This window comes from Podarcis tiliguerta (assembly GCF_965153285.1).
Source record: "Podarcis tiliguerta genome assembly, chromosome: 14".
Lineage (NCBI taxonomy): Eukaryota > Metazoa > Chordata > Lepidosauria > Squamata > Lacertidae > Podarcis > Podarcis tiliguerta.
In genome coordinates, this window is record NC_139547.1 from 25,392,293 (window position 1) to 25,406,615 (window position 14,323).

The 14,323-nt window shown below is 46.4% G+C and overlaps 1 protein-coding gene across 1 annotated transcript in view; it reads right to left on the reverse strand.

The window, feature by feature from the left end:
• The window catches only part of IGDCC3 (immunoglobulin superfamily DCC subclass member 3), a 111,347-nt gene that overhangs the window by 26,630 nt on the left and 70,394 nt on the right, over positions 1–14,323 (reverse strand). The window contains exons 4-6 of the mRNA XM_083411972.1: positions 11,830–11,960; positions 8,201–8,338; positions 5,589–5,747 (exon numbers count right to left, since the gene is read on the reverse strand). Coding sequence (XP_083268098.1) covers positions 5,589–5,747; positions 8,201–8,338; positions 11,830–11,960 — 428 coding nt within the window. The remainder of the gene's footprint in view (positions 1–5,588; positions 5,748–8,200; positions 8,339–11,829; positions 11,961–14,323) is intronic.

Genomic DNA, 14,323 nt, shown 5'->3' on the forward strand with positions numbered 1-14,323 from the left:
ATTTGGCCTCCCTAGAGGGCTCATGGCACTGTAGACAAAAAGGGGCAACTGGGAAACAAGAGGAAGGTATCAGCATACTTGTGGAGGACCAGCATTTCTGTCCACCCCCTCTGCTTCAGTCAGAGGATGCTGGTGCCCATCTGGATATTCACCAGCCTGTCCGGTCTCTTATGACACCAAATGGCTAATTGGAAACAGCAGAAAGGATGGGTGGTTGGGAGGGATCCCTGTTTCTTTGCAATCTGTTCTTCTTTCTCCCTGCCTCAAAAAGAAACACCCTCTTCATTTTGTCGTTGTATGTCTTAAGTTGTTAACCATTCTCCTATACGGAGCTTGTTCATTTGCGACAAGGGATGAAAATGAGACTCCCAACATCTGAGGTCAGAGAACCGAGAGGAATATAGGAAACTTGTCTGCTGCAGGGATCAAAGGAAGGAGATCAAAAGGACTCTCTGAGAGGGTCAGAGAAGGGAGACAGAAGAAGCTGGTTTAACATTTAGTACAGGGAGGTGTTCCTGTCCTCCCGCCCCCAACTGAACTTGATTATAATACCACTGTGTTAAATTGGCTTAAAAGATAATGATTGCTGGGAATAAATAAGCATTTCGAAGGTGCTTTAACAATCAAACCTTCTTCCCTGGGAATTCTGGACACTGTAGCTCTGAGTGGGCAATAGAGGATTCCAAACCACTCTCAGCACCCTTGGCAAACTACATCTCCCAGGATTCTTTGCAGGGAGCCATGACCGCTTAAAGTGGTATCATAGCACTTCAAATGTATGGTATAAAAAAACGGTAAAGGGACCCCTGACCATTAGGTCCAGTCGTGACCACCTCTGGGGTTGCTTTATTGGCCGAGCGTACAGCTTCCAGGTCATGTGGCCAGCATGACTAAGCCGCTTCTGGCGAACCAAAGCAGCACACGGAAACGCCGTTTACCTTCCCGCCGGAGCGGTACCTATTTATCTACTTGCACTTTGACGTGCTTTCGAACTGCTAGGTTGGCCGGAAAATGTATGGTATAGATGTGGCCTTAGTTGGATGGGCAAGATTCAAGTGGAATGAATGAATGAATGAATGAATGAATGAACGAACTCCTTTGCCAGGCTAGTTCTATGCTACTGTCAAAAGAACAGTTCTTTATACTTTAGGAAAGAATGCCAACTTTGCAAAGGGAGCACCTAATCTTACTGAAAGTGTAGAAGGAGTCTGTTATCATCTGATGCAAGGAAGAGAATGAGTGGATCACAATAAGTAGCTAACAACTGGAATGAGAGATTTTCTGTGGGTACAGAAAGCAGCAGCTACTGCAACAAGAACAGGGGAGTGATTCTTTGTTTGAGACCCCCAGCCCTTCATGGGAACATGGAAGCATGTGCCACACGTAGCTCAGTACTGCCCACACTGACTGGCAGTGACTCTCTGAGGCTTTTCAGGTAGGGGATATTTCAAGCCTTAACTGGAGACGCTAGGAATTGAACCTGAGACCTCCTGCATGCAAGGCCCTTCTCCCCTTTCCTTCCTCACTCTCTCCCACTTCTCTGCAATCCTGAGGCTTTTGCATTACACCAGCAGCTTCTGGATATGTTCCAGACACTCCCTGATTTACTGCTCCAAACCTTCAACCAGCCCACTTGCGGCATGACTTATGAACAAGCATTTTGTTTAACACCTTTTGCTTTCAGGATGTCATTTGTGTCTACCTGAGAACGTAGTGTGTGAGCTGATGAAAACCAGCAGATGGGTATGCCCCAGACCCTGTGGTGCCTTCAAATCAGCAGCCCACTCACTGCTGCAAAAATAAATTATTCTGAGTGTCTGGGAAAGGGTGAAGGAGGAGGACACCCTAACATCAAGGCTGCTGAACGGGTCATCCTCTGTCAGCAGCAGCCGTTCCTCCTCCTCACATTCTGCTTCTTTTGTTGCATAATGGTTCCTCCAGCCCAACTGCTTTGAGAGCTGTGTTGCAGACAGAGGATGGCTGACCTTTCGCTCACCTGGTCAACCGCAATGAATAAGACTGCAGCTGCACACACACAAAAACACATGCCTTCCCTCAAAGGCTCTTGGGAACTGTAGTTATCACAGACCCACAATTCCCAGCTCCTCAACAAACTACAGTTCCCAGGATTCTTTGCGGGAAGCCATGTGCTTTAAATGTATGGTGTAAATGCAGCATAACTCTCCAAGGGATGTGGGAGCTGCCTCATATTATGTCAACGCATGCAAGCTCAGGCTTGTCTACATAGGGGATGAGGAACCTCAGGCCCGGGGACTGGATGTACCCTCCAAGGCTCTCTATCTCTGTTTTGCACCCTCTCATTGAGTGTCTTTGCCTGGCTGGAATTTTGTCCTAGAATTTTTGTGATGCCTCCCCCTTCCCTAGATGGGAGGATAGAGAGGAGCTTTCAAAGAGAATTAGACAAATCTGTGTGGAACAAGCCAATCAATGGCTACTAGCCACAATGGCTAGGTTTACCTCTACTTCAGAGGCAATGCACAGGTGGACAGGGTGCTGTTGCTCCCATTTCCAACTTGCGAGCTTCCCACAGGCATCTGGTCTGCAGCTGCGTGAGCAGGATGCTGGCCTAGATGAGCCGTTGGCCAAATCCACCAGGCCTGTTCGTAGAGGTGTGTGCAAATATGAATGGAAATCAGCCTACCATACAAAGGTGAAATTGACAGGAATTGCTCCATCCAATTTTGGCTCTGGCCTCACCCACTGCTGGCATGTGGGCCCCAGAAAGTTGCCCAGGTGGGTCAAATTGTTTTTGTTTACTTCTATAGGGGTTCCAGCACCTCTCAGGTGGGTGCCATTGCTATGATAAGAGAACTATGGGAGGCATTCATGCTGAGTTCCAGCACCTCTTTTTCTAGAAAAACAGAACTGCTTATATATTAAATTTGTATCCTGCTCTTCCTCCCAAGGGAATTTGGTTCAACAGTGGATCTACAATGGCAGCATCTCTCCTGGCTTTCAGAGAGGGGTTGTTCCCAGCCCTGCCAGGCCTTCTGCACATGTCATGTGCTCTCTGTTTGTTCCTATGTTTGTTTTCTTTCTAGGCCGCAACTGACTTGGGGATGGTTGTTTGGATGAATCACTTGTGAACACGCACAGGATGGCACCAAGTTACTGGAGCCCAAGGAAGGGGGTCTTTCGGGCCAATGGGTCTGGCTATAACAGGGGCTATAACAATGTCGTTTGGAGGCAAGGGTTTTAGCAGAAAGAGATCTCCTTCCCCATTGCCCCAAAGGGGAAAAAAAAAACCCTCTTGCCTGGCCATCCCTGTGAAAATGGCCAATTAGGCCGCTCAGGTGGGAGAGAGATAATTTGAGATTCAGAGGCTCATCAAACCGAGCGGTTAACGAGGGGAGCTGATGAGAATGCGGGCTGCTGGAAACGGGCTACTTCAAAGGCGAAGCCGAGGGCTCGTAATCAGGGAAAGGATTAACAGCATTCAGCTCTGTGCTGCCAGCTGTGTTGCTCCCCTTTTCTCTCCCCATCCCCCCCCTCAAACCCTGGAAAAGGCGTTCTCTGTGCAAAAACTTCACCATGGAGACTGGACGCACAGCAAACATTTGAGAAACTCATTTTGGGGCAGCCTTGGCCAAGGTCATTAAAAATGGCTTTTCAGGTCTGCCGTTAGGAGGATTTTGCCTTTGGTGGGGGGAGAGAAAAGCCCCCACATTTCCCTGGTGCACAGGCCACACAGCAGAGGGGTTTAGTCACAGGGCTGCAGCTACAGGAGAGCTAAGCTCTCTCACTAAATTTTCAGCTTCATTTTTTTCCCCTTTCCCCAAAACAAAAGGAAAAAAGTAAGCTTCTAGCCCCTTTACATAGGGAGAAGGAAGGAGGTAAGGGCAGACAGCATTAAGAATATAAGAAAAGCCCATCTAGTCCAGCCTCCTGTTCTCACAGTGGTCTGTCATAAACCTGCAAGCAGGATTTGAGCACTGTAGCATATTCCCCCCCGCTGAGGTTTCCAGAAACTGGTATTCAGAAACATTACTGGCTCTAAATGTGGAGGTAAAGAACAGCCATCATGGCCAGTAGCCATTGGTACCCTTCTCCTCCATGAATTTCCAGGACACAGTTATACTATTTTAAAAAATGAAAAATCCATTCATGATGAGGAAGTAGACACTGGACACTTCCTCATGTGATGCCAGAAACACTCTTAACTTGAAATGCGCTACTTGTAAAATGTTGCTAATCTGAGTTAATCTGAGATTCTGTCCTGAATCTTCCAGCATTCAACTTCATTGGATTCCCCTGACTGAGTTCTAGCATAATGAGAGAGGGAGAAAAACTTTTCTATCTCTGCTTTCTTCATGCCATGCAAGATTTAAAAAACAAACAAACTGTTATGCCTCATTTGCCTTTTCTTGAACCTAAAAAGTCCCAAATGCTGCAAGCTTTCTTCATAGCGATATCGTTCCCTCACCTCAGTCATTTTGGTTGTCCTTTTCTATCCAATTGCTCTGCAGAACATCAACCTCGGTGCTCTCTGGTCAAAGAGTGCAGAACAATGCCAGACTGTTGAAGGTATTTGGCCATGTCAAATCTTGTAGGTTTAAGGGATGGGGCAAGAGGCCCAGCACTTGGTCCTGAAATTGCAGTCAGTGCCGAACGCTGCAACACGATTGCTGACAAAAGTGAGGCCCTGTCAGCGTGTTAGACTTCTGTTCAGAGAGTTGCACTGGCCACTGATTTGTTACTAGGTGTAATTCAAGGTGTTACTCTTAGTATATAACAGTTTGGGAACAGTTTGCATGAAGGATCGCCTTGCCCATTTAACTGTTTTGGTCTGTGGAACTGGCATTTTTCAAGTGCCACATAATGTTTGCTCTTGCACTTGGAAGCAAGCAATTTTTCACTGTGGCACCCCGTGAATGTTGGAACTCCCTGCCCATTTACATTGAAGGGAGGCACATTTTCACCACCTGCCACAAACATTTCTTTAAAGCAAGCCTACCCGGACATGTAAATTTGGCATGAATTTTACTGTGTAGTTTTATTTTATAATGTAGGTTTTAAAACTGGTTTTATTTCGAAAAATAAATAAATCTTAGGCTAAGGTTTTTTTACTGGCTATTTCTATAAGTAATTTTAATTTTTTGCAAAACTACTTAGAGGTTTTGAGGATTAATAAGTGGTATATAAACGATCTTTTCAACAAAACAAAATTAATAAATACATTTAGGCTCCCACATCACTCCCTTGTTACTATCACCACATTTTCAACTGCAACCCTGTTTAGGTGATCAGAAGAAGAAATTTCCAGGACGCAGTTATACTATTTTTAAAAATGAAAAATCCATTCATGATGAGGAAGTAGACACTGGACATTTCCTCATGTGATGCCAGGAACACTCTTAACTTGAAATGCGCTACTTGTAAAATGTTGCTAATGAAGTATAGGAAGTGAAAGAGACCATTTTTAAAAAACTGAGTGTACATGCTAGTCAATGTCATTCTTCTGTTCTAGCTGAAGGAAATCCAAGGGCACCATTTACACTTTGCTTCACTTGTGAAAACAGCCATTTGGTGTCTTAGCAATTGAGGGATCCTGATCCTGACTGGCTTACCTTGCACCACCAACCTTCCTTGGGCTGTCCGCCTCACCCTCGTGCCGGGCTTATTGGCTGCGCACACGTATATCCCAGAATGCTGCACAGTGAGGTCAGAGATCATCAGGTTTCCTGTCCCAAGGACCTGAATTCCTTCAACGCCAATCGGTCGGCCATCTGGGTTGGAGAAACACAAGAGCAAATTACACCCTGGGTCTGTCTGGTATTTACGGTGCGAAGGAGCCTGGTACTCTCTCCCTCTCTCTCTTAATCTAGCAAGGCACCATTTTCCCAAGAACAACCAGGCTCACTCTAAGGGACCAGAAATGGGATGAGGAGATATGCTTCCCTTATGTCAAACCCAAACTCTCTTTCAAGACAGCCCTGAACAGATTTTAGCTTTCAACTTCACTCGTTTTTTTTTAATCATTAATAAATTTTATTCGAATGCCACATGAACAACAAGAGTGCACAGTAAGTTATAGTGTTGAGATATGAGAATTACTCATATGTACAAATCTTAGCAAGTACTGTATGTAACATTCTTCCTGATTCAAGATAAATAAACAAATATAATACAGGCACAAACTTAAGTTCCAATAAATACTGTTTAAAGACAGCTTTTGCCAACGATACCAATCTTCAAAGCATCAATGTACTTCAGGCATAAACAGTTTTTCACTTTTTATATACTTCTCCCAAACTTTGCAGTTTTCACAAGGCCATATAATCCTCCTCTTTTCCCAAGAGGAGCGTAAGCCCACGCCACCCCCCTTTTGCCCTGCCCCCATTCCACCCCCATTTCTGGCCACTTCCGGATTGCCGCAACCCAGGCATGCGCGGTTGCACATCCATTGGACGCACATAAATTGGTCATTGCCTGTATTTTAAAGGTGTAGTCATATGCCCAGGTTTACTGTGACCACTGAATTTGGTCACACTGGATGCTTTTACCTATTATTAGAATGATATGAGGATGAGCACTTCTATATTTGCCTATTAATACAACATAAAAAAACTACAATTTATATGACTGGTTCTATATACTGGGTTTCATACACCTCTTGGAGATTTTTCTTTCATATTAAACCTATATAAATGTGGTTCCTGGGAGGTTGCCCATGGCGGATTGCACCCCTCAGGCTGGGGAAAAAAGAAGGCCTTTCGCTGAAACCTAACTACTGGTTCCATTTCTATTAAGTTCTTTTTGCAATTCAGAGCACCCTTCAAAAATGTTGTCCATTTAATAATTAGAATCTGCCTCTCACAACTTTTGCAGCAGTTCCTTCTCTCAACTTCAGATATATACATCATAATATATGTTTTTTAATGCAGTTGTAGAGAAAGAAGGTGTTTCATATTTGTATGGTGCAGTCAAGGTGCCAAAAGGTATTTAAAGCAAGCTGCACTGCCGTGGTCAGGGCAGCAAACCACAACAAACAGAGCACATTGATGTGGCCTTGCGTGTGTGTGTGTGTGTGTGTGTGTGTGTGTGTGTTAAAGCTTCTAAGCTTGGCTATGGTTGACAGAGGCAGTGACCCCACTCTGCTCCAGCAGTCCTGGGATCAGCAGGGCCTCCATAGCTCACCAACCAGCCGTGAGGGATTAGAAGCTAGAATCTCATTAACTAGCAGAGAGAGCTTTAGCACTGAAAATGAAAGGGTGAATTTGCTCTCCTATGGAGAGTCAAGGAACATCTGATCCTGCTGGTTCTGAGAAACATGTTTATGCTACGTTTAAGGAACATGGCTTTCCTCAAAGAATCCTGGGAACTGTGGTTTATTAAGGGTGCTCAGAATTGTATGCTTGTGTGAGAGGTAAACTACATTTCCCAGGATTCCGTGGGGGAAGCAGCGTGCTTTAAATGTATTACGGGTATGCAGCCTGCATTTCAGGGACATAGAGAAGCGGGTGTGAAGAAACCACAAGAAACAGAAGACAAAAGCATTGCAGGGAGTTGAACTAGATGATCCTCTGGGTCCCTTCCAACGCAACCAGCTTTACACACAAAACTAGCAACTTCTTCCAGCTCACAAGGGTCTTCATACCCTCAAATCAAATTCCTACCTAGTAGCAACTACAATATGCTGTATGTACCGTATTTTTCATTGTATAAGATGCACCAGACCATAAGACGCACCTAGTTTTTGGTGGAGGAAAACAAGAAAAAAAATATTCTGGATCCCAGAAGCCAGAACAGCAAGAGGAATCTGGCTTCTGGGATAGCCTCTTGCTGTCCTGGCTTATGCGTTAGCCGCACGCAGCCTCTCCCGGGCAGGGGGATGAAGGCTCCCCCAAGAGCCGTGCTCCCTTTAAAGAGCATGTGGAGCGTGTGTGCGGCTCTTGGGGGCTTTTCCCCGAGGAGGGAGACGGGCACTTCTCCCTCCTCAGGGAAAAGCCCCCAAGAGCCACGCACACGCTCCACACACTCTTTAAAGGGAGCGCTGAGCAGAGCCTCCTGCCTGCATTCACTCCATAAGATGCACACACATTTCCCTTTACTTTTTAGGAGGGGAAAAGTGTGTCTTATAGAGTGAAAAATACGGTAACTTTGCCCGCACTGAAGTAATAGCAAAGCTCTCCTTTCTTGTGTATGGATTCTGACACGAGGGTAACCTCTGGTCACTTACCAAGTCGACTCCAGGAGACGATAGGCCTGGGGTTTCCGGTTGCAATGCATTCCAGGATGGCCGTCTGGTGCACAGTTAAGGTCAGGTTCTCTGGTCCCACGAGAATCATGGGATCCTTGTACACGGGAGAATGAGAACCTGTGCATGGCAGACCAAGCATTAACATGAGACATTCTGAAATCGAGAAGGTGCATCTGTATGTGTATATATACACCTTATTCCTGGGGCAGGTGCTCCGAGTGTAAGGTTTCAGAAGTGCTGTGTCACGTCAAGGCTAGAGCAGAGCCGCAGCTCAGTGGTAAAGGATCTGCTTTGCGTGCAGAAGGTCCCAGGTTCGATCCCCAGGTAGGGATGGGAGAGTTCCCTGCCTGAAACCATGGCGTGCTTCTGCCAGTCATTGTGGCACAGTACTGAACTAGTTGAGCCAATGGCCTGACTCAATGGCAGGCAGTTCCTAGTGTTTGTATGAGAAGACAGCCATGACCCAAACCTGCCTGCCTTCCCACTCACTGCAGAGGCTGAAATGCTGCAGGGAGGAGGTTCTCTTGACCAGGAAAGAGCACAAGGGGCTGACTCCTGGAATTTATACCAGGCTTGGCCAATCAGGAAGCTTCATGCTGCCTGCCAGTCCCAGGAGCAGATGCTGCATCAGGCTATTCCCTTCTACAGCTGAAGGGGGCACTTCCAGGCAACCTGTTCATTGAGCAGGGAAATTAGACAACACTGTTGGTTTGCAGGGAAATTAGACAACGCTGGCTATTTAATGATTCTGATTTGTTTGTGGGGGAGGTTACACAACCTTGCATCACAGCAAGTGTAATTCCACAATTTTCAATGTTGCTTTCCTCGCTGCAAAAAGCCTGATAATTTGGGGAAGCAGGTTTGTTGCACAAGACCTCCCAGTCAACTATAATTGGGCAACCTGAATTTGCTGGGATGTGATTCAATCCCGCCCTAAAAACAGCAATGATCTGGAAGCTGAAACACCTACAACACCCTAGTTCACTAGGCTTGGCTCCCGTGAGCAGATGTCCACAAGGGTTCCAAGGTAAAGCCACGAGGCGCGACTGGTTTATTATACAATCTTTTAAAAGAGTCAGTGTGGCATAATAATGGTTAGTGTTGGACTGGGACGTGGGGAGAGCTGGGTCCGAATCCCCACTCAGCCATGAAGCTCAGTGAGTGACTCTGGGCCACTCAACATCCCATCTCTTAGCCTAACCTACCTCATAGGGTTGTTATGGTGATGAAATGGGAAGAAGAAGAACCATGTACACCATATTTTAGATCCTTGGAAGACAAAGGTGGTGTTTAAATGCAATAAACAAACAAACAAACAAATAAACAAATTATGCCTCTAAATGCTACACTGCATGCTGCCTTATACAGTGGTGCCCCGCAAGACGAATGCCTCACAAGATGGAAAACCCGCTAGACGAAAGGGTTTTCCGTTTTGGAGGTGCTTCGCAAAACGAATTTGCTATGGGCTTGCTTCGCAAGACGAAAATGTCTTGCGATTCCTGGGGTTTTTTTTTCGCTCCCCACCCCCTTTTTCTAAGGCACTAAGCTACTAATAGCATTTTAGCAGCTAATCCGCTAATCCCTTAAGCCTTTAATAGCCGCTAATAGCCGCTAAACCGCTAATAGCGCTAATCCGCTAATCCGATAATGGGGTTGCTTCGCAAGACGAAAAAACCACTAGACGAAGAGACTCGCGGAATGGATTCTTTTCGTCTTGCGAGGCACCACTGTACTGAGTCAGACCAACTAGCTCAACCCTGACTGATAGCAGCTCTCCAAGGATTCAGGTAAGACTTTTTTCCAACTCCTATCTGGAGACGTCAGGGATTGAACCTGGTTCCTTCTGTATGCAAAGCAGATGTTCTATCACTGAGGTAGGTCCCTCTCCCCTGACACCAATTCACTTGCCGCCCTGGACAGCTCCCCTTGGGATCACCTTAGCTCTAAGATTAAGCTGTTGGGAGAGCTGCTTGCTCGGTCAGGTTCTGCTCATCACCAAAAACCAAGCAGTGTCAGCTTGGGCCGCAGAGGCATGAAAGGAATGCCGTTTTTGGCCGGAGGTCAGCTTTGCCACAGACCAGAGATGGAGATTTGACTCATTCCTCCTCCGAAGGCTGGTTTCCAGGACATGTTGGTAAGTAGGTGTGTGAACAGCCATTTGCTAAGTAGGTGTCAAGGCTCAAGGGAGGTGGGACTTGATGGGGAAAGCAGCTTTCAAGAGGGTGCCAGAAGAAGGTAATGTGTCCCTTTGGAGAATAGGGCCAGGCCAAGGCAGGCCGATTTAGCATCCTGCCAGGCTCAGGACCAACAGCTGGTCAAGTGGGGCACTAGCCAAGGGTCTTGGTGGGTTCAGACGGAGAGCGCATCTGCAAGCCCAACATTCCTAAAAAGCGAGAGAGACTCATGAGAGAGCATGTCGTGCATCATCTTTAAAAGCTTGTTGGGCAGGATGCAGAAAGTGGTGGGACATTTCCATTGCTTTTGGCCAGTTCTAAATACCCTGTTCTAAATAGTGGGAAGCAGGCGGCGCTGTGGGTTAAACCACAGAGCCTAGGACTTGCCGATCAGAAGGTCGGCGGTTCGAATCCCCACGACGGGGTGAGCTCCCGTTGCTCAGTACCTGCTCCTGTCAACCTAGCAGTTCAAAAGCACATCAAAATGCAAGTAGATAAATAGGTACCGCTCCAGTGGGAAGGTAAAAGGCATTTCCGTGCACTGCTCTGGTTTGCCAGAAGTGGCTTAGTCATGCTGGCCACATGACCCGGAAGCTGTATGCCGGCTCCCTCGGCCAATAAAGCGAGATGAGCGCCGCAACCCCAGAGTCGGTCACGATTGGACCTAATGGTCAGGGGTCCCTTTACCTTTACTTTAAATACCCTGAATTCCGGGACTCTGTGTCTGCTGCTGAACCTGTACCTTTTACTTGCCCAAATTAAGGTATCTTTCTTACTTGTACGTTAAGAGCCTTTGCCTATGTGTGATGAGCAGGAGCCAGGACTGTTGGGTTCTGCAGAGAAGTGGCCTTCAGGTCCCACCAGTCTGCGCTGTTTGGGCATGAGAAAAGATGGGCCACCCCAACCACTTTGCTGCCTTCTCCTCTCTATTCCACTTGAGGAGATGGATCCTTAATTTCCATCGAAGCACTTTGCACAAATTCAGGGCTCTCGGGTAGGATTCTGGCTGCAGAATTTCACATCCCCTGCTGAGAAGCAGCCGGCTTTACGGAGCAATGTGTTCAAGGAATGTCAACCATCTACTGCTTGCCCCTGGCAAAACAGCTCTATGCACCTGCACTGCAGAATCCGGACACGGTTGTTGTTTCAAGACTTTTGACAGGTTGACAAGCACAGTGGGCACAGCGGGCAGGGAGGGTAAAAAAGGGAGCTTTGTGAAGGTAAGCTCTATCTTCTCAGTAGTCTCCCAACCAGTGACCTCCAGGTGTTTTGCATTCCCAGCAGCCCCAGCCCGCACATGGTGTCCAACACCATTCCAAGCACCAGTTTTACTGCAGCCAAATGAGTTGAATTAATAGGCTGGCCTGGTAGGAGATCAGTGGGACAAACCACCTGCTTCTGCCCCCCCCCCCTCTGTCCCACAAACACACCAACCTGACACAGTGAGCCTGGCTCCCCTGCTGAACTTCACATTGGCAATGTTGGTGGCAACACAGTGGAAGATCCCAGTGTCTTCAGCTCGCAGGCCAGTAATCTGCAAAACGCCCTTGGGCAACAACGTGTACCTAAAGGAGCAGGAAAATGCAAGGGAAAGAAAGTGAGGGGGGGTTTCAGCATAGTAGCGGGTACATGGGTATTTAGAGGGGTAAAGGCCTGCTCCAAAATGAGGGGGCAAAGTATTCTGCACCAAACTGCAGGTGGCTGGTGATGCTTTGAATTCTTCCTTATGGTTTTGTTAAGGCTCCTTGCAAGTAGAAATCTAGCACATCCAGCAAAGAACCCTGTTATGTTAGTTTTCTGATTGCAAGGGGGTTTATTTTCTTTTGTTTTCACATGGTGGACCATTCAGAGTTGGCATCCAACACCTGCAGTATGTAGTGCCGTAGTCCATTCTGTCACCTCATCATCCTGCCCCCTATTCGCCTGCATACGCAGGCCAGATCGAACTCTGCTTCCAAGCAGTTGCCTGAGGGGCATACTGATAAATGATCAGCGAAAGAAAGAGATGAACAATCACATGGTATACCTGATCTCATAGTTCAGAACTGAACTAAAATACTATTTTTTGTATGTGGTAAGCATTAGCTGAATGAAAAAGGGATTGTTTTGATGATATTCTATGCATCTGTGTATGTGTTTTATGGATACAGCTCTTTACTCTGGCTTTTGACACCCAATATGTATATTTTTAGGATCCACCTTATGTCTATGAACTATGTGAATTGTTTTTAATATTGTATTTTAATTGCTATGAACTGCCTTGGAACCTTAAGAGTAAAGGGCAGGTAAACAGCAGCAGCAACATTTTAATATTTGCAAGCTACTTTGAAGGCGCTGCTATAAAGCAATCAATTTGGGGCATGGACGTAGCCAGGATTTTTGTTAGGGTGGGGCAGAACCTCAATTAGCTACGTATTTTTACTGATTAAGGGGGGCAGCTGCCCCCCTCCTCCCCTTGGATACACCCATGATTGGGGGTGGTGGAAATAAATGGATTGAAAAATTAACAAATAACTAAGGAATGAATAATCCTCATTGAATTGTGATAAGTGGGGGAAAGGCAAACAGGCAGTGGTACGACCTTGCAGCCCTACCAAGCCAACAAACACAAACCTGAATTGCAAAAATTGTTCTGCGAACGTGCATCGAATGAGGACACAAAAAGAGCCTTGCCAGATCAGGTGGAAGTCTCATCTAGTCCAGCATTCTGTTCTCGTGGCAGCAAACCAGAGGCCCATGGGAAGCCTGTAGGCAAGACCTGAGCACCACAGCACTGCCTGTCACCTGCGATTCCCAGCGATGGGCATTCAAGAGGCTTGCTGCCTCTGACAGGGGAGGCAGAACATAGCCATTGTGGACTAATTCTCCTTCAGGGAATGGTCTTAACCCCCTTTTCAAGCCACCCAGTTCGGTGAACGTCGCTGCCTCTTTGGGGAGCAAATTCCACTTTGTGCTGTGCGAAGAAGTTACTTCTTTTTCTCTGCCCCGAATCAGCTTCATTTCAAATGCGCAGACACACACCCTGGGATTATCAGGGGATGTTTTTCACTGACCAGTTTAATTGCCTCTGCGATTGGTTGGGAGACAGGTGAATGAAGGTGGGTTATGAATTGGAAAGTTCCCTTGCTTATTTATAATATCAAGCTTAGCGCCGCTATTATTCTGGAACACTGGTTTTCAAAGCCTGCAGCTTCAGAGAAGCTTATCAGGGGTTTGCCAGATCAGTAATAGCTGTCTATCTTCTCTGAAAGTCAGCTTCCGACCACAGTATTTTCTTGAAAGGCTCAGCAACAGGGGGGGATGCCAGGCACGTTCTGGAGCACAGTCTTAGTTCAGTGTTGAGGTCCAATCTGTCCAGGCAATGGCAAGCACAGGGTTCCCAAAAACATTTCCCAGAATTCTCTGCTGCATCCTGGCCTTGTCATGGGTCCAGAGAGGCTCATCTCACTTCCAGCTTTTGGGGACCCTAGCTACACTAAATTTTTATAAAAAAGGACAACCCATGAAAACAAAATAAGGCACACCTCCCTCCAAAAAAAAAAAGAACAAGGGTGACTGCTTTGTTTATATAATCAGCTGATCTGAGAGGACACATTCATCACGGTCTAATCTTGTGCCATCAAATATATTTCTATTGGTTTTCATGAACATTTTAATAACTCTTTAAAATCTATTAACAGGTAACAAAAAGAAATCCTTTTAAACAAATCACATCTCTTAAGCTGAGAGAGTTTTGTCACATTTTGGTCCAATGCACATGAAAAAAAGTTGTGAAGCTTATCAGATGCCAAAAGATTAATGGGTGTCTAAATCGGAGGCCCCCTTTGCCGACCAGAAGGTCGGCAGTTCGAATCCCCAGAACGGGGTGAGCTCCCGTTGCTTGGTGCCTGCTCCTGCCAACCTAGCAGTTCAAAAGCACGAAATGCAA